Source organism: Mixophyes fleayi, chromosome 12 (assembly GCF_038048845.1).
Source record: "Mixophyes fleayi isolate aMixFle1 chromosome 12, aMixFle1.hap1, whole genome shotgun sequence".
Lineage (NCBI taxonomy): Eukaryota > Metazoa > Chordata > Amphibia > Anura > Limnodynastidae > Mixophyes > Mixophyes fleayi.
This window is the reverse complement of record NC_134413.1, coordinates 76,428,350-76,450,832: the sequence shown is the minus strand read 5'-3', so window position 1 is coordinate 76,450,832 and position 22,483 is coordinate 76,428,350. Positions and strand designations below refer to the sequence as shown.

General features: G+C 40.7%; 1 protein-coding gene across 2 annotated transcripts; it reads right to left on the bottom strand.

The window, feature by feature from the left end:
* Positions 1 to 12,765: 12,765 nt before the first annotated feature.
* On the bottom strand, positions 12,766 to 22,267 carry LOC142108230 (T-lymphocyte surface antigen Ly-9-like). 2 transcript variants are annotated; one of them, XM_075191859.1, is made up of 4 exons: positions 21,980 to 22,267; positions 16,814 to 17,125; positions 14,705 to 14,779; positions 12,766 to 13,095 (listed from the first exon to the last, which is right to left on the bottom strand). In XM_075191859.1, exons 1-4 carry the CDS (start codon positions 22,176 to 22,178, stop codon positions 12,956 to 12,958), a joined length of 726 nt encoding a protein of 241 aa, XP_075047960.1. In that variant the 5' UTR covers positions 22,179 to 22,267; the 3' UTR covers positions 12,766 to 12,955. The 2 variants fall into 2 exon arrangements, with proteins under 2 accessions (XP_075047960.1, XP_075047961.1); XM_075191860.1 differs by lacking the exon at positions 21,980 to 22,267 and adding an exon at positions 19,516 to 19,625.
* Positions 22,268 to 22,483: the final 216 nt, after the last annotated feature.

Below are 22,483 nucleotides of genomic sequence, written 5' to 3'. Positions count from 1 at the left end.
TAGATCAGTTACCTGGGCTTCCAAAGAGACCAATTGCTCACATTTCTCACAGAGGTATAAACCTTGGAACACTTGCTCCAAGTGTGCATACATATGACAAGATATGCATTGAGTGAGATCATCAAGCCTGCTACTACTCATCTTATTATGGCTAACCTAACTTCTTATAGCCTACAGTGAACTTTAGTACTAGCCTTTCCTAGCCACTTACCAGATTAAACCCCTTCCTGGATTCAACTCCTTAATGGAACCAACTCCACACTTTAAACAAAAACAGCACTTGAAATCAAAAAAGCAGTGAAATCACAAGCTCAATGAAATCGCTTGCTACCTCCTGTTAAATAGAGCTTGCACTAACCAGCTGTATCAACTATGCAATTAAGCCACACCCACTAGCTCTAACAGAGAGAAGGAAAAAAAAAAAAAAACACTTAATAAACACACAGAAAAACGAATCCCGTTCAATAAACACACAGAATAATTCCCCAAACTATATCACTCTCTCAGCACAGCACAGCAATCCTTAATGGAACCAACTCCACACTTTAAACAAAAACAGCACTTGAAATAAAAAAAGCAGTGAAATCACAAGCTCAATGAAATCGCTTGCTACCTCCTGTTAAATAGAGCTTGCACTAACCAGCTGTATCAACTATGCAATTAAGCCACACCCACTAGCTCTAACAGAGAGAAGGAAAAAAAAAAAAAAAAACACTTAATAAACACACAGAAAAAAACGAATCCCGTTCAATAAACACACAGAATAATTCCCCAAACTATATCACTCTCTCAGCACAGCACAGCAATCCTTAATGGAACCAACTCCAGACTTTAAACAAAAACAGCACTTGAAATCAAAAAAGCAGTGAAATCACAAGCTCAATGAAATCGCTTGCTACCTCCTGTTAAATAGAGCTTGTACTAGCCAATGTAGTTTATTGTTTAGTTATTTCAATTATTTCAGTGGTGTTTAATGCCTATATATTCTAATATGGGAATATTCATCTCTCATTGTGTCTGCTGTGATAATCTTTTCACTTATACCCCATTCATACTGCACCAAAATCCCGGGTTTTTGCCGGGGCGAGCTCAAACGACCCGGGTCTTGGTGCAGTATGAATGGTACAAGTCAAAAATCCCGGGTCTAAAAACCCGGGTCTTCAACCCCGAATTTATCGAGGGGTAATTCCCGGGTCGGACCCGGGTTGCCTGCACTATGAATGGTGCAACCCGGGTTTTTTTAACCCGGGTTGCACAGAAAACAAGCTGATTGGCTGTCTGCCTGTCTCTGGAGGATGATGTCATCGGTGGGAGCCCGTGGAAGATTCGAGAAGGAGTTTAGGAGAAATGGTGGATGGTGGAGTGCAGATCAAGCTGAAGCAGAATTGGAGTTTGTTGGAGAAAATTGCTTTTATTTCATCATTTATTATGCATCATCTTTATGCGTCAAAAAACCAGTCACCTCTCAATGACATCACCATTTTTCAGCCAATGAAAACTGCTCTGGTGATGACTCCCACAAATTGCCAGGGCACAGACTTGTGCAGTATGAATGGAGTCAACCCGGGAAATTCCCGGGTCCGAGGTGCAGTATGAATGGTGTTTCTGAGCTGGGACGCTCCGAGCCCCGGCAAAAACCCGGCTTGAAAAACCCAGGATATTGCCGGGGCGGCAGTATGAAAGCGGTATTAGATGTGTGGATGGGATTCTGTGATTATTTATTTAGTACATTTGGTTCTGATCATCCTCCAGTTACTGTCCTATAAATATATTGGGTTCTGTCTCTGGTCTTTTTTTTTTTATTTGAAATTTCCTCTTTGATCATTGTTACTAAATAATAAGTTCTTGAATCTCTTATTTCAGATGACAATACAGGCAGGAGCTCTTTCTGGGTATTATTATTATTGGCTTTGCTGATCTTCGTAGTGGTGCTGCTGATCGCAGTGCTAAGTAGGGTATGTATTATTTTATTTACTGTCACATTTTTTTTTTACTCTTTTTCTTATTTCAATGTCAGTGCTTGGGAGCATGAGCTAAAATAAGGATATAATACACAAGTGATGTATAATATATATGGATAATATCTGCACCACGTAAGTGAAGGATCTATCCTAACATAAACAGCATTGGATACAGTCAGTAATGGGGACAAAGCTTTGGATTAGGGTTATGTTTGAGAATCACAGGCTGGAGAGATATCGCTACATCTCTCTGCTGTTCTGGGATCTGATCCTTTCGTCTCCTTTTTGTGTGTATTGTTGGCAGCCACAACTTTCCGCTGTATAACTTGTGTACACATAAAGCCCCTTATTCACTTCTAAAAAGGAAAAGTGGAAGTGTTGCTCATAGCAACCAATCAGGTTCTAGCTATCATGTTCTAGAATGCCCTAGATAACTGATAGCTAGAATCTGATTGGTTGGTTGATTGTTTGCTATGGGTAACACCCATCCATCTTTTCCATATGTAATCAGCTGGCTGGTTAAAAGCAGAAGGTATAATATGTGTTCATATTTAACAGTAGAAACTATTGCAGTCACCTGTGGAGCTAATTCGCTGGTAATAGAATGGGATAAAACCGGAAAGGAAGTTGCTGGTCATTATTTCATTTTGTATGAACACCAGTAACGTACATAGTCATATCTCCAAAGATGGTTCACCTCCCTATACACACCACAGTGTCCTGTGTTTATATTCACATCATCTCCTAACCCCGTGGTCTGGTAAGAAGCCAGAAGAGGGCGGTAATTCCCCAGGTCGGCTCCTCCCAAGTGGGACCGGTCACTATATAGAAACGGTTTCCTCAGCGGCTCTTCTGGTTGGCTAAAGAAGAAAAACAAAATGTTATCTTTACTAGTCCTTCAAGGGAGCTCTATCAAGAACCCTAGTTAACATTGTTAGTTATTTTTAACTTACAAGTATATTAATGTTTGATGCCAATATTTTTAATATGTTATTTTTCCTGTTTAGAAAAAGGATCATTCCGTTAAAAAGCCGTCAGTGTTCCAAAAGCTTATCCACGCAGTACGTATTCCCTTCTGCTCTGAACGCTTAAAGCCATCAGGGGACCAGGAGGATCTGGAGAGTGCAAGTAAGTGATATTTTCTTCTATAACTTACATCCTCTGACCCAAATCTAAAAAGGTAGTTTTGTGTGGACTTAAAGTTGTGCTATAGACACCTCTGTCCATGACTTCTTCTACTGCTCACAATCTCCATTCTAGTTCGTCCCAAAGGTGTTGGTTGGGGTTGAGATCAGGGCTCTGTGTGGGCCAGTCAAGTTCTTCCACACCGAACTCACCAAACCATGTCTTTGTAGTACTTGCTTTGTGCACTGGGGCACAGTCATGTTGGAATAGAAAAGGGCCTTCCCCAAACTGTTGTCACAAAGGTGGAAGCACAGCATTGTCCAAAATGACTTGGTATGCGGAAGCATTAAGATTGTCTTTCACTGGTAATAAGGGACCTAGCCCAAACTCTGAAAAACAGCCCCATACCATTATCCCTCCTCCCCTAAACTTTATAGTTGGCATAATGCAGTCAGGCAGGTAACGTTCTCCCGGCATCTGCCAAACCCAGACTCGCCCATCTGACTGCCAAACAGAGAAGTGTGATTCATCACTCCACAGAACACATTTCCCCCACTCCACAGTCCAGTGTCGGTGTGCGTTATACCACTACATCCGACGCTTGGCATTGCTCTTGGTGATGTGAATATTGCATGCAGCTGCTCAGCCATGGAAACCCATTCCATTCAGCTCCCACCGTACAGTTTTTGTGCTTACATTAATGTCAGTGGAAGTTCGGAACTCTTCAGCTATGAAATCAGCAAAGCGTTGGCGACTTTTACGCACCATGCGTCTTAGCAGTCGTTGACCCCGCTCTGTGATTTTGCTTCGTGGCTGAGTTTCTGTTGTTCACTTCCACTATCTAATAATATCACTTACAGTTGACTGTGGAATATCCAGCAAGGATGAAATTTCTTTCATCTTATTGCAAAGGTGGCATCCTATCACAGTACTACGCTTGTAGTCACTGAGCTCGTCAGAACGACCCATTTTGAATCACAAATGTCTGCAAATGGAGATTGCATGGCTAGGTGCTTGATGTTATACACCTCTGGCAACGGGTCTGATTGAAACACCTCCATTCAATAGATAACAGGTGTGGCTAAATACTTTTGTCTATATAGTATAGATAGATAGATAGATGGTTAGATATATTTTGCAGGTCTCTCTCCTTACAGTGCACTGAGGGAACCGTAGTTAGTTTAGATACTAAACTACAGTGCCTACAAGGCTGCATATTTTAATCTTTTGCAACAGTTTTATTCCGCAACTGGGAGGCCGACAGGAAGATAAACAGAGTTCCCCTAATACATAATAATACCTCCTGCTATCTCTTAGTTAATGTTATGTGGCTAGTGCAAGTTGGACAATGAAAGCAGGTACCTGATTGGTTACTATGGTTCAGTGCACATCTGTATTTAAATGCAGCGTTGGTACATAACCTCTACTGTCTGTTTTACTTCTACTCTACATTACCCACACGGTAAAGACTAGATCGTAATACTCGTTACTCCTCTAGAGATACTCACTAATGATCTGTTTACATTTTAATTTTATTACATTTCACTTATATTTCTGTGTCTCTTAGGGACATCCATTCCTACAACGAATGTTCCCAAAGTGAAAACAGCGGTCACCCCGTCTGGAGATCAAGAGCACGAAGAGGATGCATTACTTATGAGGAATATGGAGATAATTTCTGAAGTGGCCGGCCAATCAACCGTGATTCAGAATGGCATTAAGATAATGCCTGGGGTTAAAGTTAACCTAATACCCTATAGGTTACCCGGGGGCAGGTCTGAGGCCATTTCTAAAATGAAAAAGATACAGGAGTTACCGAGAGGCGTAATCGAAGACTCACATAGTGGTTGTTCAAGTACCTTTGACCTGACCCTGAAAAAAGTCTCTAGGTCTGATGTCTGCCGTATCCCCCGTATCACCCATATGGGTACAGTAATGGAAAGACAGGGAACAGCCCAGGAGTTTACCACTCTCGGTTTAACCAAAAGGTTCTGGCAAGTGGTATTACCTGATAAAGTGAAAGAAAAGACTGCCTTCTCCACACCAAGAGGACTCTTTAAATATATTGTGTTGCCATTCAGGTTATATGGGACACCATTTACGTTTGAGAGAATGATTGATACAATTTTAAGACCCACGGGACGTTATGCTGCCCCCTCCCTTTATGATAATATAATCGGCCATAGTCCTGACTGCAGGTCACATCTACCCAGGGTACAGGAAATATTAGATTCAATTCGAGAGCCTGGGATGATGGCCAAGCCAAAGAAATGTATAGGGATAGGGGAGGTAAAGTACCTGGGGAATAATATTGTAAGAGATTTGTTAAAACAACTTAATCTGAGAGAGGCTATAAATAGAAGACTGTTAAAAGCCTCTTTGGGGATCACGGGCTGTTATCAAAGGTCTATACCCAATTTTGCCATCTCTTCTGACCCTTTTACTTATCTTAACAAATGGAAACAGTTGTCCATGATGAAATGTATTCCTAAACCTGAAAAAACTTTTCAGGCTTTAAAACAGGGTCTGTGTACTCAGTCGGTGCTGTTTACTTCAGATTATAAAGAAGAGTTTATCATACAGACATGTACCTCAAATGTAATTATAGGGACAGTTCCGTACCAGAATAAAGAGTGGGAAGAACACCCAGCTATATATGGGAGTAGAAAATGTAATGATCAGAAACATAAATATGCCATAGAGGAAAAAGAAGGGTTGGAAAATCAATGGTCATTGGAAACACTGGGATATTACTTCTTAGGGAGACCTTTTAAGCTGATTACTGACCACACCAAACTTATAAGTATGTACAAAAATCTAAACAAGAACGGGCTTCTTAGTAGTTTTTCTCCGGCATTACAAAATGTTAAATTTACAGTAGAACTTGTGCATTGGAATGCTCAGTCCCAAATATATAACTTAGGGGCTACATGTGTTCTGCCCCCTAGCCTGAAAAAAGAGGGGGGAATATGTGTTAGAAGCACTGGAAATCTACTGTATAATACATATTTGCGTCCTAGAGTCCGTAAAACTCTAGGGAATTTTAGTGTGTTGATAGAAAGCCATTTTTCCAACGTGTTTGGCTCAAGAAAGAACTGTTTGTAGGGTCCTTAGAGTGATTGGAGGAGCAGGCAGGCCTCCTAACCAACAGGCTGATTAGCAGTCTGCAGCTCTGAGACATAAATTAAAAAACGTGCCACATCCTGCTTTGTTAGAAATTGAGGACTCTAATCTTGAAATAGACCTGTGATTTGTAATTTGAATAAAATTGTTGATTTTAATGTTATTTTGTGTTGGTCGGACACTAGGTCCCTCCATAAGTAGATTGCTGTTTTTAATTTACTGCACAATAAAACTAGTTGCTGGCTAATTGTACCTACATTTGTGGACTTGTGTCTCAATTCCTGGCTGCTTTACTGCCCTATGTCACAGTCTAATAAAAATGCTTTAATATAGAAAATTCTTAAATTACATCTCGCATGTGGAAGTAAATGTATGTTTTTATAGATCTTGGCGAATATCTAATATCTTAAAAAAAACTTTGGAACTTTTAATATGTAATACAATTTTATCGACAGTCATTGGGAAGGAGTCATCACAAAGAGCATGTTCTGGAGCGAAGCAGATTACAATCTCTTCAGGGCATTCCTACAGAAACGCTATATAATGGACATACATCACAGATAAACACAAAGACCATAAGATCACAACATTTAGTTCCAAATGTATTTTATTCAGACACTTAAATTGCAATACCAAATGTGGTGTATATATTCTGAACTGCAGTTGCAATCCTCCATTGGAGCCTTTACGATGGGTAGGTTCTCAAAAATACATGTGCCAACTGATGACCGGCCACTGCAATGGACAAAATAATCTCACCATGCCCCTTGCTGCTTTTTATTTTTTTCTTCTCTGGTTCTAAAAATAATGACATCATTGCTGGCCAGGTCACCAGGCATCAATGTTTAAAGTGAGTTGGATAAAGTTCATTTCATGCACTAGAGCCTGGAAGTGGTGCGTTGCTAATGTCAACCAAGCTTAGCTCTAGCAGAATAGAGACACAGAATCTAACGAATCCCATGGAATTCATCGGGGAACCCTGCAAGGAAGTTTGAGTGTAGCTTCTGGGAGTCTGCAGATCATGGCCCTAAGCTCTGACTCTTGGTGGGACGGGCTAATATAGCAGCCTGGATGGTAAAGACAAGGCGAAGCACTATCAGAAAATCAGAAGAGTGGTCAAACAAGCCGAGGTCTGTAACACTGGAAAGCACAACTGGAGCACGACCAGGTATCAAGAGAGTAGTCAAACAAGCCAAGGGGCTAGATTTACTAAGCTACGAGTTGGAAAAAGTGGGGATGTTGCCTATAGCAACCAATCAGATTCTAGCTGTCATTTTGAAGAAGGTATTAAATAAATGACAGCTAGAATCTGATAGGTTGCTATAGGCAACATCCCCACTTTTTCAAACCCGCAGCTTAGTAAATCTAGCCCAAGGTCTGTAACAAAAGACGGTACAACTGTAACACAACCTGGAATCTGAGAGTGGTCATGCAAGCCGGGGTCTGTAACCTATTTGGCGCCTGATGACATCAGAAATTCCCTTAGCGGTCAGGTGACAAGAAAACAAAAGAGACGCATGTCCGCTCCTATACAATTGTGTCTGGAACAGGGCGGTAACAGTTCTGGATTGGGTGAGTGACAATCACACTTCCACAACACAAGTGACAGGACCTCCACGGGAAACCCTTAGGTGAGCACCAACCCTACCTGGCTCCTGAGCCATTCCAAGTGTTTTGTTTGGAGGAGGGAGAAGTGACTTTAAAGGGGAAGAGTCGGGCAGGGAACAGTCAGTCCTGCCAGAATCTCTGCAGCCACATGGCGGATTACCTGAGGGAGCAGTGGAAGAGGCTTTTGAGGAATAGCTCGAAGATAAAAATCTTAACATCCTTCTTGCAAACCAAACCTTTCCAGAGATAACAGGTTGCTGGGAGCTCCCTTGCAATCCATTGATCACAGCCTATACTAACTAAGAACCAACATAATAGGACATTTTAGATGTGCAAAAGTGCAAATGCTCTCTTGTGACATCATAAAATGCACCCAAGATTCCTCTATGGCACCTGGGTTTGTGGGCCAAGGTGGTGTTATTGGTGAGGATGCAAAACTTTGCAACAGCCAATGGGAGAAGTGGGTGGAGTTATGGCTTTACCTTGCAACGTGCGGATTAGGGACACAAGCTAACTTTCTTTTGCACTAGATTGCAGAAAAGAGATTTTGTTTTGTTGAACAAGATTATTTAAATGTAATAAATGCATGGAGAGCAGGGGAGCGCTGCCAATTTTTAGCCTGGGGGGGGGGGGGGAAAGACTCCACTCGGCAGCCTTTTGGGAACATTTTAAAGGAAAAAAAATGCAGGTGACCCAGTGACCCAGCCCAAGGTAGCCCACTATGGGACCAGCCCAGGGGCAGAATCCCCTCTGCCCCCCAGCCCAGCCTGCCCCTGATGGATAGAGATCAATTGCAGGAGTATTCCCTTTATTGTGTGTGGGGGGGGGGGCGCAAAGCCTTTTTCTCCCTTGCAGGAGGACTTGCATTCTCTTCCATCTCAGATTTGGAGATTGTGCCTTGTCCCTATTCTTTGCCTTGGATCTATTCTGAATATGAATTTCAGTTCTCCCTTGTGTAGCCCCAGCTCTGCTGTGGGGCCTATGGATGCTGCCACCTGTCTGGGACTTGGGATGCAAATGTACATGTTCAGGACCCAAGTAGTTGGAGGAGGAGGAGGAGGAGGAGGAAGGCGCGTGAGCACCAGTGAGGGATATAGAAAAAAGTCCAAGAGCAGGAATAAAAGGAGGCAACCTCAAGGGGCAACGAGAAAGTGATGGCTTTGTGCAGAGGAAGGAGCAGTAGCAGTGTGAGGACATTTACAGGGCATAGTGCTTGGACAGTGAAACCCTTTGTGTGCAGCAGCAAGACCACAGTGACAATGGGTGGCAGCCTGTGTAGGTGTGACCAGGTGCATTACTGTTGTCCATACCTGCCAACTCTCCCTGAATGTCAGGGAGACTCCCTGAAATAGGGGTGATCTCCCTCACTCCCTGAAGAGTCTGGCATTCTCCCTGATGCTGAGCCAGTACAAGACGTGGTTGGCTTCGCCATCTGTGGCATGATGACACAGTGCAGAAATTGTGTCCTATGTCCATGTATTGATGCCTATGGAGGTGGCCATTTTCATGGAGACCAAGATTTAAGACTGACAGGTAAGACAACATGACTTCAGTAATGGAGACAGAAATGTAAAAGAGACTTCAGACTCTAGAGATTCATTAGCTGCTTTTCTTTAACGCATAGTTGCCTACTCTAGCATTTCTGGGAGAGTAGGGCAACCTCCTGGTTCTCGGTCCGCAATAGATAAGTGGCGGGGGGGGGGGAGGCTTAATGACGCAAATATTGCGTCATCTTAGCCTAAATGATGCAATTCATCAAGCTCCGCCCCCGCATGCCCACCTCCCTCGGGATCTCCCTGAAGCCAACAAGGAAAAGTTGGCAAGTATGCTGTTGTCCCTACGTCTGGACCCTGCATTGCCACCAACCATTGGGATCCATCATCCAGAGTATTAGCGGCACAGATCATCTACAGTGAACATTACACAGCGTAATGGCCTGTTGTGCAGCAAAAGTCTATTTGCGTGCAATGACGCCATAGATTCACTCGCCTCTAGTTCCAAGAATAGGCTTCATAACCAGAAACAAACATTTTGGTCTCGGTGGTTATTAATGGAAATAATTTTCTAGTTGTTTTCCACCAGTGTTGTGTTCACATCCAATAAAGTATATGTCATGGGTCAGTTATATTTCTCTGACTCATATGAAAACTGTATATTCAATGTTATGCCACCAAATTTATACCATAACCTTAACAACTGTATCTGTGAATCCAGATCTCAGTATAGTGAGGGATTTCTGTTCCTTTGGATCCTGTCTGTGGATGTCAGACTCACACAGTGGAAGCAACAAAATAAGTGATAGTGCAACATGACAAATCCTGCGTGCAATGGAATATATTATCAGTATAGTGAGGGATCACTATATACACAGTAGATCTATATCTGAACCACAGACAATGAGGAGGATGTAACACTGCACTGAATGGTTTGTGGTTCTGTTCATTATTGTCAGTAGCTGGTCAGAGTGTGCATGTTATGTGGGGGAGTTTAGAATATGCTTGAAAACTATCCGGTATTGAAACACAGCAACACAATAACCCTCAATCTTTCTGTGCAGCTGAAAGCTAATAAAAAATAACATATGGTGTATGTAAGTTGTTATCCTGTATTTATATAGTGCCGATGTTACACAGCATTGTTACTCATTTGGCCACGAATTTTCACGCATTTCACAGTCGGACTTTGAGCATTCCCAGTCCTGCCCCAAGTACAGCTCACAGAAGAATGAATTGACTGTAATTGTCCCAGTTCTAGTCAAAGATTATAAATTCAGATGTAAATTTACAAATACAGTGCCGAATTCTGCAGAACGGTGAAGAAAAATGAGACATGAAGATTAGATTTCTGAAACTTCCGCCGGAGAACTTGATATGCATAAAACGTTGCTGCCGTTTTCACCGTCTCTAGTCTTGAAAATGTGATAACTTTCCTTTCTGTTTCACAGTTCACAATACATGTAATAAAATACACTGAACTAATGTGTTACTTGATTAATAAGAGATTTGTTTCACCCACTAAAACTGACACCTTTATAATGATATTAGAGCTTGATTTAAAATGTCAGAGGGGCTTCCTACCCTACTACTGGCGATGGCTGCAGTTACTGGGGTCCAGATTTCAGGGTAATGAGAAGTAGGCCAGAAAAGCTCTTGCCCATTACATCATAGCTCAAAAAGAGCCAGCATGGTCCCACTTCTACTTTGACCAGTAGCTGCATCTTGAGTTTGCTATAAGGACATTGGGGAGACTTGCACTGTGGGCTGTCCCCCATCCAGTTCTCCAATCCTAGGATTTACCAACCAGCTATAGTTTTCCCAGTTAGGTGGTCCTGGCTAAGTTCCTCTAAAACAGAAAGAATGCCTGATCTGCAACTGCTACAGAACAGTAGTGAACATGAAGATGAAAATAGTCAGAGGCCGTTGATATGTCATCGCTCTCGTCTCAAGTCACAATCCCAAACAGCATCATTCACAGAACAATGCAGGAAGAATCAGCACCAGAGAGATGGTAAGCTCCTTTTTGTAAGACGCCTGACATGTGACATTGGTGATCCTTGCTGATTGGCTACTTTACCTTTCATACACTGTGATTGGTCTGATTTTCTGTGGGGTGGGTGTCAATTATTAGTAACATTTTTAGTTAATCTGAATGAATCACGCAGTAAATCAGAAATCATGAATCTCTGAAATTCAGCTGAATTTTAGAATCAGACGAATCAATACGCCCATCTCTACTGGCAAGTGGTTAAGAGAGAATTAATTATTTTACACCTTGATTATGGCAACCACCTGCTAACTGGTTTTCCCCAAAGTTCAAATGCCGTCTTGAGGTATCGTGTGCCTATTTCTGGGTGAAGACATCTGTTTTCATGGGCAGACACACGGCTTTGGTCAAGAAGGCAGTGGTTGGATTTTGGAGTCACTTCCCAGATGCTGGTTAGGCATGTATTGTGCCCATGCAAAATCAACAATGTGTATTGTGGGTCAAGATATTTAAATTAAGATAGAATATGTGGATGTGAAGAGCATTTAGTGTTGCACAAATGGGCCTATTTGATATACGAATTCCAAGATGCGCCGTCAATTCTCAGCCCCAAATACCCTGTGAGACCATCTGGGGCATTATTGAAAAGGAGTATGTCATAAGAGTTAAACTGTACCATCAAAGACCAGTCTATTGCCCCATTATTTACCACAATACTCACAATATCCCCCCACATAGCTGCACCTCCTTACATCTCAGTCCACATGTCTCCATTTATTTCATTACTCCTTCAGTCCTCACGGAATTACCTTCTTCTATGCTGCACTCTGACGCCTTAAACCTTTCTCTCCGGCTGTTCCTTACCTCTGGAACCTTATTCCACCTGAGCTGCATCTACGCCTGTTCATGACTGAGCTTAATGTACTTAAACCTGTTATCAATAATGTTTCAGCACTTTTACCTGACAATAAATCTGGATATGTCTACTGTTACCAAGACTTAGGGGTAAATGTATCAAGCTGCGAGTTTTCCGGCGGGTTTGAAAAACCAATCAGATTCTAGCTAACATTTATTTAGTACATTCTACAAAATGACAGCTAGAATCTGATTGGTTGCTATAGGCAACATCTCCACTTTTCAAACCCGCCGGAAAACTCTCAGCTTGATACATTTACCCCTTAATGTAAGTTCTCCAGGGGAGAAACTGATTATCACTTGTGGTTATTTAACGTTTGTTAGTCATATGTACAGTGACGTGTTGCTTTCATTGAGAATCACTAAATAAATGAACATATAAGGGAAAGGGACATATTTTATCATCATCATCATTTATTTATATAGCTCCAACATATTCCGTAGCACTTTACAATTGGGGGCAAACATAGTAAACTAATAAACAAACTGGGTAAAACGAACAAAGAGGTGAGAAGGCCCTGTTCGCAAGCTTACAATCTTTTTTATTAACAAAAACAAAGCTAGCACTAAAACAACAAGCTAGGTAACCACATTGGTCTGTACCCACTAGAGGCCGATTGCTATTTATGGTGATCCAAATTATAGATGGATAATCCCAGAACTATCACTTATTATACAGATGAAAACTCACACATCATTTCATCCTCTATAATCCCATCCCGCCCAGTGATGTAGGATCTTCAGTCGCTGTCACCGGACGGTTTCATCACTTCAGTCTTCATGTGATGAGTGAACACACAGCAGGTGATAAGTAACACACAGGCAGATAGTGTCAGACGCACTATATTTATTGTTATGTAATCTCTCTTCCGTTTCCTTCCTGAAGTCGGAGCATGGAAAAAACAAAGTTAGGAAAATAATACATATATTATAATATGTTCTACCTGGTTCTCTATTTAGAATTGAAAGGAAAACTTCATATAAAAATAAAATAATCCAAACAGTCTTGTGTTTGTTAATTGAAGCCCCCTACCTGGTGTAACCTCTTACAATATACAGCCGCCTGTCCTATTTCATGTAAAGAATGGCTGGTTCTAAAGGTTTCTCCTGATTGTTGGGTTTTACAAGCAGAAACTAGGAAACTATTTATTTACTTCAATTAAAGTCTAAAGCATCAGAAACAACTTCAGGTTTAAAAAAAAAAGAAAAGACAGAAGTGGACTCGGACTGGGTCAGCGGAGAGAAAGATGGATCATTTGGCGAAATAGGTAGAATGGTAGACTGGACCTCTGGAGAAGAGGGCTCAACATTAGATGGAATCAGTAAGGGATGCTCAGGAGATAGAACTTCTAGAGAGGAGGGCTGAACAGGAGACAGAACCTTCAGAGAGTAGGGTTGGACATTGAAAACAACCTCTGGGGAAGAGGGCTGAACAGCAATTAGAACTTCTAGAGAGGAGGGTTCAACATTAGATAGAATCACTAAGGGATGCTCAGGAGATAGAACACCTGGAAAGGACGGGTGAGCTGGAGACAGAACCTTCAGAGAGTAGGGATGAACATTGGAAACAACTGCTGGAGAAGAGGACTGAACAGCAATTAGAACTTCTAGAGAGGAGGGCTGAACAGGAGACAGAACCTTCAGAGAGTAGGGTTGAACATTGAAAACAACCTCTGGGGAAGATGGATAAACAGCAATTAGAACTTCTAGAGAGGAGGGTAGATGGAATCCATAAAGAGGAAGGCTGAGCACAGACCCTTTGGTGAGCAGGGCGAAGCAGCAGACAGAACTTCTGGAGAGGAGGCCTAGTGGTAGCCAAGCCCATTTTGAGAAGCAGGTGGATAACTTAGATATAGCGCTGGACATTTTTTGATCTTTGCTGTCTGTAAACTGTAAATCAAAGAGCTGTGTACATATTGGCCTTCCTCAATTAAGCACCCTCATATTGTAAAGGAGCCATTGTGTCAATTTTTGCCTGTGGAACTTAGAGCAAGAAGAGAACACAAATAATATGAGAGCAAAAAGAGGCAAAGGACAGCACCTGCGCCAATAACTTAGAGGGTAAGGAGCATGATACACCATTCCCCACATTATTAGTATAGGAAGAAACCTTATTTCACTCAGTAAATGGCTGTGTGGCCCCCTGCAAAGCAAGGAACATCCCTAATAATTCACCCTTTATATCCTTTTATCTCATTTCTTTAATTGCTGCAAAATAAAATCTAATTTTTGCACTGCTCCGCAAAACTAAGCTCACCGGTGCACCAACTCTGCACTTTGTACGGACCGTCCTCATTCCATCCAACTCCTGTTATTGGCTGCTGCAAACTTCTGCTCCTCCCCAAACACTGCTATTGGTTCATAAACCTATGCAATTTGCTCGAAATCGAGGGGTAACTTTTTTTCAATTTGGACACGCACAATCGCTACGAAGATTTTGCACTGCGCCTCTGCTTTTTTGGCCCAGAAAATGCAACAATTCTCCTCACCTAGAAAGTTGTCACAAAGTTTTTTATCATCTTCAATGATGTTCCGTGTAGCCAAAGGTTTGTAGAACTTTTCATCTAAAACAGAAACATGCATAATTAACATTTTATGATAGCACTAGGAAATATTAATTAATGGAACCAAATAGCATTATTGAATATCAGTGATTGTTTTGGTGATAATGGTATAGAGACATTGTAAACAAGCATATAGTATAATGACACAATATGTAACGGTACACAGAAGACAGATACATAGAAACAGTGGAAGGCTCATTAAACCTATAATTGATCTTTTTTACAATAGAAACAAAGGAGATAAATATATAACAATATTCCTGTCGCATGACTTTACCTAGGTTTTATTAGAGTACATACTGTTTAACAAGATGGTCAAGAAGTCTATTAGAGTTCAATTAACTTAAGAAGAACATTTTTATTGTGCACAAAACTGTTAATGTAGAGTCACTATAAATACATACAAATAGTATATGCAATGAAAGTTCTGTACAGTATACAGTCGCTGCTTATATCATCAACATCAATGTATAGCTTTTCTCTTAGGAATGCAAACAACATGGCAGGAGGAAAATGTTTAAATTCTTCTAATTAGAATAAGGTTTATTAACAAAAACATTTTTGAACAGTCTGGTCAAATAATGATTGAACATTGGGATATGTTCCTCTCCCAACCGAAACTCACTGTTGCCCAGACACTGGTGTGCTCATACACACAATTCCATAATTACAGTGCTTGATCAGAATATAATGCCATATTGTGCCTCTCCTTCTACCTGTACCTGTTTATTAAAGGGTGCAGTAAACTTATGCTGGGAGAGAGTAAGAAAAGTTTAGGTGGCTTTCGACATAGCTTGGAATTCTTAATTTGATGGAAAGTTATCATGGAAGGGAAGAACCTGGGATAAGACGGCTGTAAGACCAACAACCTATATTTTGGGTTGTGTATGCTTTACTGATGTCCACTACTCCAACATGGAGAAGGCCTACAAAGAAAATCCGAAATTCTGAAAAACCAATTGGAAAATAAACAGACTTACCTTCAACCCGACGCAGGAGACCTCCGATAGGAGCACGATGCTGACAGCAAGTGATTTCGATTGGAGAAGTGTTCGGCACTCAAGGGTGACGTCATCGATACGTCTGTCAATAGAAATTTAAAGCGGCAATGTCGGATTAAGTGTTTAAGCACTTAACTTTAGGGGTCGCCACATTGCCGCTTTAAATTTCTATAGACAGATGTCGTCAGCCTGCAGTGCCGAACACTTCTCCAATCGGAATCACTTGCTGTCAGCTTAGTGCTCCTATCGGAGATCTCCAGTGTCGGGCTGAAGGTAAGTCTGTTTATTTTCCAATCAGTTTTTCATAATTTCGGATTTTCTTTGTAGGGCTCCTCAATGTCGGAATAGTGGTAATCGTAAAAACGATTACCACCGTTTATTTCAAGAGTAGAACAGAAGAACAGTAAAATGAATTATTTTTAATCAAATTCTTGGGATGGTCAGGAGACAAGTACCGTGTTGCAAATAACACATTACTTGTCTCCTGAACATCAAGTTGCAATATAATCGTTGTAATCATTGACATGTCAGTTGGGGCCTTTAACAACTTGGGGCCTAAAACAATTGTCTCAAGTTTCTTGACTTTTAGCTGGACTAAATTAATTATTCTGTAATTATGTTACGGCCTTGTGCTATATATATCATAAGTCATAAAACCACCAGCAAAACATAATTAAAATAAATAGAGTGGAAGATTGATATAAATCCATTTCTATGGGGCTCTCTTCCTAGGCCTACATGCTAGATACATCCCCCTTAAACAGTAGTGTTAGATGAAATCATGGTGACTCAGATAACATAATGACATCAGTGTCCATCTTATATAGATCGAAATCCCCAACCACATCTCAATATTTATCATGACTGGCCGTGGAACTTGGCAACAGAAGGACCAATCTGGCTAATGAGGGCATCCACGGATTATATGGAAGCATCACATGATTTTACCTCATTATTGTATTTATAAGAATCAATAAGGAAATAAATTAATATATATTTAGAAGCTATAGATCAGTGAATGACAATAATTTACCGTATACTGTGAGATAGTAGATCTGGGTACATTGTCCTGATCTTTGTCTCTGTATATCCGCTGTATAGATCCCTTGGTCTTCTCTGGACAGATTAGTTATAATTAAGGATCCATCAGCTGTGACATCCAGTCGTCCATTATACAGTTTCTCCTTAACCACAACAGGGTTACCCGGCTCTGTCGTAGCAATAAGTCTTGTATCAATCACCCAGGAGATGTCTCTGATCTCAGTCTGGTCCACAGGTAGAGTCACATCTCCTCCCTCTATACCGGATACATTCCTTCTCTCTCCACAGGATGCACCTAACACACCTGAGAATTTTAAATTGATTTATTAGAAATAAATCAAAATCAGAGGTTCATTTTCCAAGCCGTTAAATCATAATGTAATTTTACTTCTACATTACTGACTTGTGTAAAACAATTATATCTACAATAGTATAAATAGGGAAGAATTATTGGATTCAGAATACATGTAAGAAATTGTAGAGAGTGCTGAGAAGCATTCACGTGTGGCTCTAATTAAACTATCTGTTGTGTATTATATCTATTTTGCTTTAGAACAACTGTCAGTGTTTACAGCTCTATTGCACAACTTATGCCTCTTTACAGAGTGATATATATTCTTAAAGGAAGACTTATCAACAGTATTTTGCTTCTTTATAAGCAATAATGGGTGACTGATGTTGATGGTCAAAAAAGATGTGTAGTAAGAGAAGAAGCAACAGTTGGTAGGAAACAGGAGTGAGTGGTGAGGATGGAAATAGGTATGTGCAGGGCACCTCACAAAGATGCCATCTAAAAGATATAACACTGGAAAGCATTCACAATATCACCTGGTACCAAAACTACATACTAGTGACATCCCTATACACATGCACCAATCATGAGAAAGGATGCATATACAACAAACATTTGCTCACCACCAGATCAGCCCTACCTGCAGCAGGTATGGCTGATCATAGAGGTAAGCATACAATTCATTCTAGTCAATAACTATTTTTGATTTGAAGGTAGTTACTATAGACTGTTGCAAGGAACGTCAATGGGAACAAAATTTGCCCCAAGCTATGCCACCAACTCTTTATGGACATATGTGAAAAGGACAAAATATGTAACAATAATACCTCAAGAAAGGTTCATATGGAAAGGTAACCAAGAAGACCTTACATCATTTATATAAAAGAGTAACAATAATAGATGGGCAGATACCCTGGGCATCCTCACCCCCAAAGGCCTCAACAGTGATTTTCAGTTGGGAATCTTTCTCTATTTTATCCATTCCAAACATAATGTACACCATGGAATTATTTGCTCCCTTTTCTTCTACAATTATTCCTCCCCAGCCTATACAAACACGTAAATTAAAATGCATTATACCTAGTAACACACAATATATGCCTTCAAGCTGCCTATTTACATACCACATTCATTAACCCCACTTAATTGCAAATTTATTACATTATCCTACAGACATGACTGCAGCAACACCATAAACGAGCAACTCAACACGCGCCCTCTAAGCCGCAGTGAGCGTGTAATAGCAACCAGGACGCTCTGCTACAGACACTGACGGACAGCACCATCCCCATAGTAGCCGAAGAAGCTCGTCGATATAAAGATCTAAATAGACATTCTGAAAACACTCAGTAAGTATAGTTATTCATTAGGTAAGTCATTTACTCACACATACCTTCTTCTGTCCCCACCACCCACCCCTCTCTCTCTCAACCAAAGCTGCTCCTCATACTATCTTTTTTAACCACTCATCAGGTAATCATTAGTCCTTATAAAGAAGCAAAAGACCATCGATAAGTGTTGTTTTCAGAACAACTACCACACAATAAACCAGCGACATAATAGTCAACGCATTAGAGTTGCAGAAACCCACATCTACTCTGGTCATCGATGTAAAGCACAATAGCTATAATACATAACAGATACTTTCATTAGAGCCTCACCTGAATGAACCTCGGCACTCACCAAGATCTTACTAATAGGGTCGGAATCCACCTATTCTGAATGGCTGCAACTGAATACAACCACAAGACACCGAAGAAAAGTGCAGGCGGACCACACCCATTCTATAGTGAGAAATATATCCCTTATATACTGCCAATGACAAATAACGAAGGGGCCAAAAGAGAAACATTTTGGGAGTTATTTCTGGATTTTAATTACAACATGTTATACTAGGTATGTATTTGTAAAATGATTGTTGGAACAGAGAATGTTCTGCAGACCTCTAGAGAACTAACAGTCTATAAGGAATTAGTACATTTAAAACTTACACTCTTGAATGATTAATTGGGGTGATAAACGTTAAAGGTTAGGTTTCTTTCGCATAAAAGAAAAATGTATTTACATCATAATAAAAATAGGGAATCCAGTAGACAGAGGTGTGCAAAATATTTGCACATAAAAGAGTGATAACTGGAGCAGAGGTAAGTGGAAAAGGTGCTGTAGCCCATAGTGACCAAATCAGATATTTGCTTTCATCTTTTAAAGTGTACTAGAAAAATATCACATAGAATCAGATTAGTTCTTATGGGTTACAGCGTTGTTTTGGTGTCTTTTGGACAGTAATCTGAACCTCAGTTTTCTTATACAACAACTGTATCACCTCAGACATTTGATCATCTATCATCTGCAGCAAAAAAACACAGCACATTACACAGTAATTACTGGTGCATATAACTTACCCTTCTGAAGATAGAGAACTACTAAGCTGTAGAAGAAGAGATTGTTCATTTTGTGTCTCTAAGGCGAGATGTTCTCCCTACTTGTCTGACGGTCTGTAACACACTACTAAGACCACCCTATACTGCATTATACCAGATAGGAAGTGATGCTGTACTGATCTCCTCCCATCACCTTCTCTGAGAACGGAGATCACTGACCAGCATTCAGAGGAAAGAAAGCCACCAAGTGTGTGTGATGCTATATTTCTAGAGGCCGTCAAACAAAACTTGGTAAAAATAGAATAAATTCACTAACAGGAAGCCAAGCTTAGGTTCCAGCAGTCCTAGGGTGTTGAAGCTGGCCAGAATGGAAGACAAAACCTTCTCTGATGTTAACTGGGTGATGCCAAGGGCATGGTGAGTAGCAGGTGGGCAACCTGGGGGTGGTGCTGGACATGTGGGCATTGTGCTGTCTGTAAACTGTGGAATAAAAGAGCTGTGTATATCTTGGGCTACCTCAAGATATACACAGCTTTTATTTACAAACAGCTATTGTGTCTGTTGTGTCCTAATGCCCAGGAGCTCATCACAGGGAATCCTGTGTCACACACAACATGGTGACAAAGATCCAAATTTCAGCACCTGCTCCAATATCAAGGAGGTTAAGGAGCGGGCACTAAAGTTGCACCCTGGGCAGGACACTGCTGAAAGGAGACTTCTCTCAGGAATAAGAACAACAGCTCAATAACTCTAAGAAACAATTAGCCAGCACGAAGCTAAACTTGGTGCGATCACAAAGCGCCATCAGTAATTAAAGGGTTCATGTCCAAGGCGCATGGTAGTGTGAGAATAGCAGAGAATCGGAGACGATGACATCAGGTCACAATAGTGATAGGTGCACTTTAAAGGAATGGCAGTGAACAAACACACAGGATTTGCGACGTACACTTGATGCATAGAGCATATCACCTTGGTTTTGCACGCAGTTGCCAAAGTGGCCCATCTTGCGCACATCACTGTGCATGCTTACTCTGCGCTCTCAGGAAACACCACAACGTGGCCCTAGAAATGTGGTTCTCCACCAAAGCGCAAGGCACAAAATGCTCCGTATTCAACACATCTGAAGAGCTAGTGAAAAAGTCCTTTTGTGAGGTGAAAATAGCTGTGCCCCCCCAGCAAAGCTGTGTGCCCCCCCCTCCCCGCATAGCAAAGACCCTCCTTAAAAATGAGGCCTTTAAATTTCTTTATCTCATATCAAAAATATCACTTTGCAAAAAGGAAATCTTACTTTTTGAAAATAATGGTTCAGCATCGAGATACATTCCTTTCTCCTATCCCAAAAAGTCTGTTCCCCAGGCACAGGTGCCTTGTAAATACACTTACAATAGAAGTAGGTGTACTAGGCCTTTAACATCTTGGGGCCTAAGGCAATTGTCTGAAGTGTGTATAAATGAGAGGTATCCGCACTAGGTGGGTCTCATACCAAGGTCTATTGATAAGCTCTCAATATTGTAGCCCATCAATCAGGATGTTTGTAATATAGCAAAAAGCATCCTGAGCGGTGCACCCATACACCAGAAATGTAGTAAGTACCAAAATAAAAGAGAAAAGCAAGTGACTGAGGGGCACTCAGAACAATGGATGAGTATAAATATTTAAATAAAATACAATTTTATTGATATGCCTTAAAAATATTAATAATGATTTATCCTATACCCAAAAGCTGGCGAAGTATTAAAAACCAAAAACAAAAACAAAAATGAATAAAATTGCAGATCCACTGCAAGCTTAGCTCGGTGGTCCTGTATTGAATAATAAACTCTAAATAGAGAGTATCGCTAATGTAGGTTTGGTATATTAATATATTGGTTTTAAAGAAATTTATACATAAATTTCCCTTTCAAAGGGTTCCCTAATTGCAAATGTATCTCCTTGGTGTCTCAGGCGATATATTATCAAAATAATTCAGGAAAAAAAACCCTAGTGGTAGCTTGAATAATAGCTATCTAATATATAGTAATATGGGAACTCAATGGTTGATGTGTCTGAAGTGCAATGCTCTTGAGCTGGACTAACTGAATTGCTCTTTAAGTATTTTACCGCCACCTATATTAGGGCTGAACAAATCATAAAGACCAACCAACAAAGCATAAGGAAAAGGAAGATAAAAAGAGTGACATATTGATATAAATCCATGTCTATTCTGCATTCTGGACTGAACTATGGTGTCCTAGGTATGTGTCTTCCTAGGACTATGTGCTAGATAAACCATCCTTAAGCATTATTGTTAGCTAAAATAAATGATGCCTAAGCTGCATCTTAACATTGATTGCGATTGGCCGGAGAACTTGGCAACTTGGCATCAGAGGAAACAACATGGTCAAAGAGATCGTCCAGGGTTTGGCACGATTTTACATTATTCATGTATTAAAAGAATTAAGAAAATTGACTTTTCAGAAGATATATAGATCAGTTAACGACTTACTGTACACTTTGAGATCATATAACTGTGTACATTGTCCTAATGTCTGTCTCAGTATATTTGCTTTATAGATTCCTTGGTCTTCTCTGGATAGATTAGTTATAATTAAGGATCCATCAGCTGTGACATCCAGTCGTTCTTTATACAGCTTCTGTCGAACCACAACGGGTTTACCTGGCTCCGTCGTAGCAAAATGTCTCATATCAGTCACCCAGGAGATGTCTTTGATCTCAGTCTGGTCCACAGGTAGAGTCACATCTCCTCCCTCTATACCGGATACATTTCTTCTCTCTCCACAGGACGCACCTAACACACCTGATACAGAATTTTACATGGAGTTATTATAAATAAAATCAGGTTCCCTCCAACACCAGCTTCTGATATTTATATATTTACAACTATTATTATTATAAATTTTTATTTATAAGGCGCCACAAGGCGTCCGCATCGCCGTACAGGGACAAACAAATTACAATACAATGGGAGACAGCACAGTACAGTAAACAG

Bases quoted from the DNA above. Each gene is read 5' to 3' on its own strand.
- LOC142108230 (XM_075191859.1), bottom strand. From the start codon at position 22,178: ATGAGACATTTTGCTACGACGGAGCCAGGTAAACCCGTTGTGGTTCGA. The intron at 14,780-16,813 runs GTAAATTATTGT...TTTCTGTTTTAG, and splicing joins CTACTATCTCACAGTATACG to ATGAAAAGTTCTACAAACCT. The intron at 13,096-14,704 runs GTGAGGAGAATT...CTCCGACTTCAG, and splicing joins ACTTTGTGACAACTTTCTAG to GAAGGAAACGGAAGAGAGAT.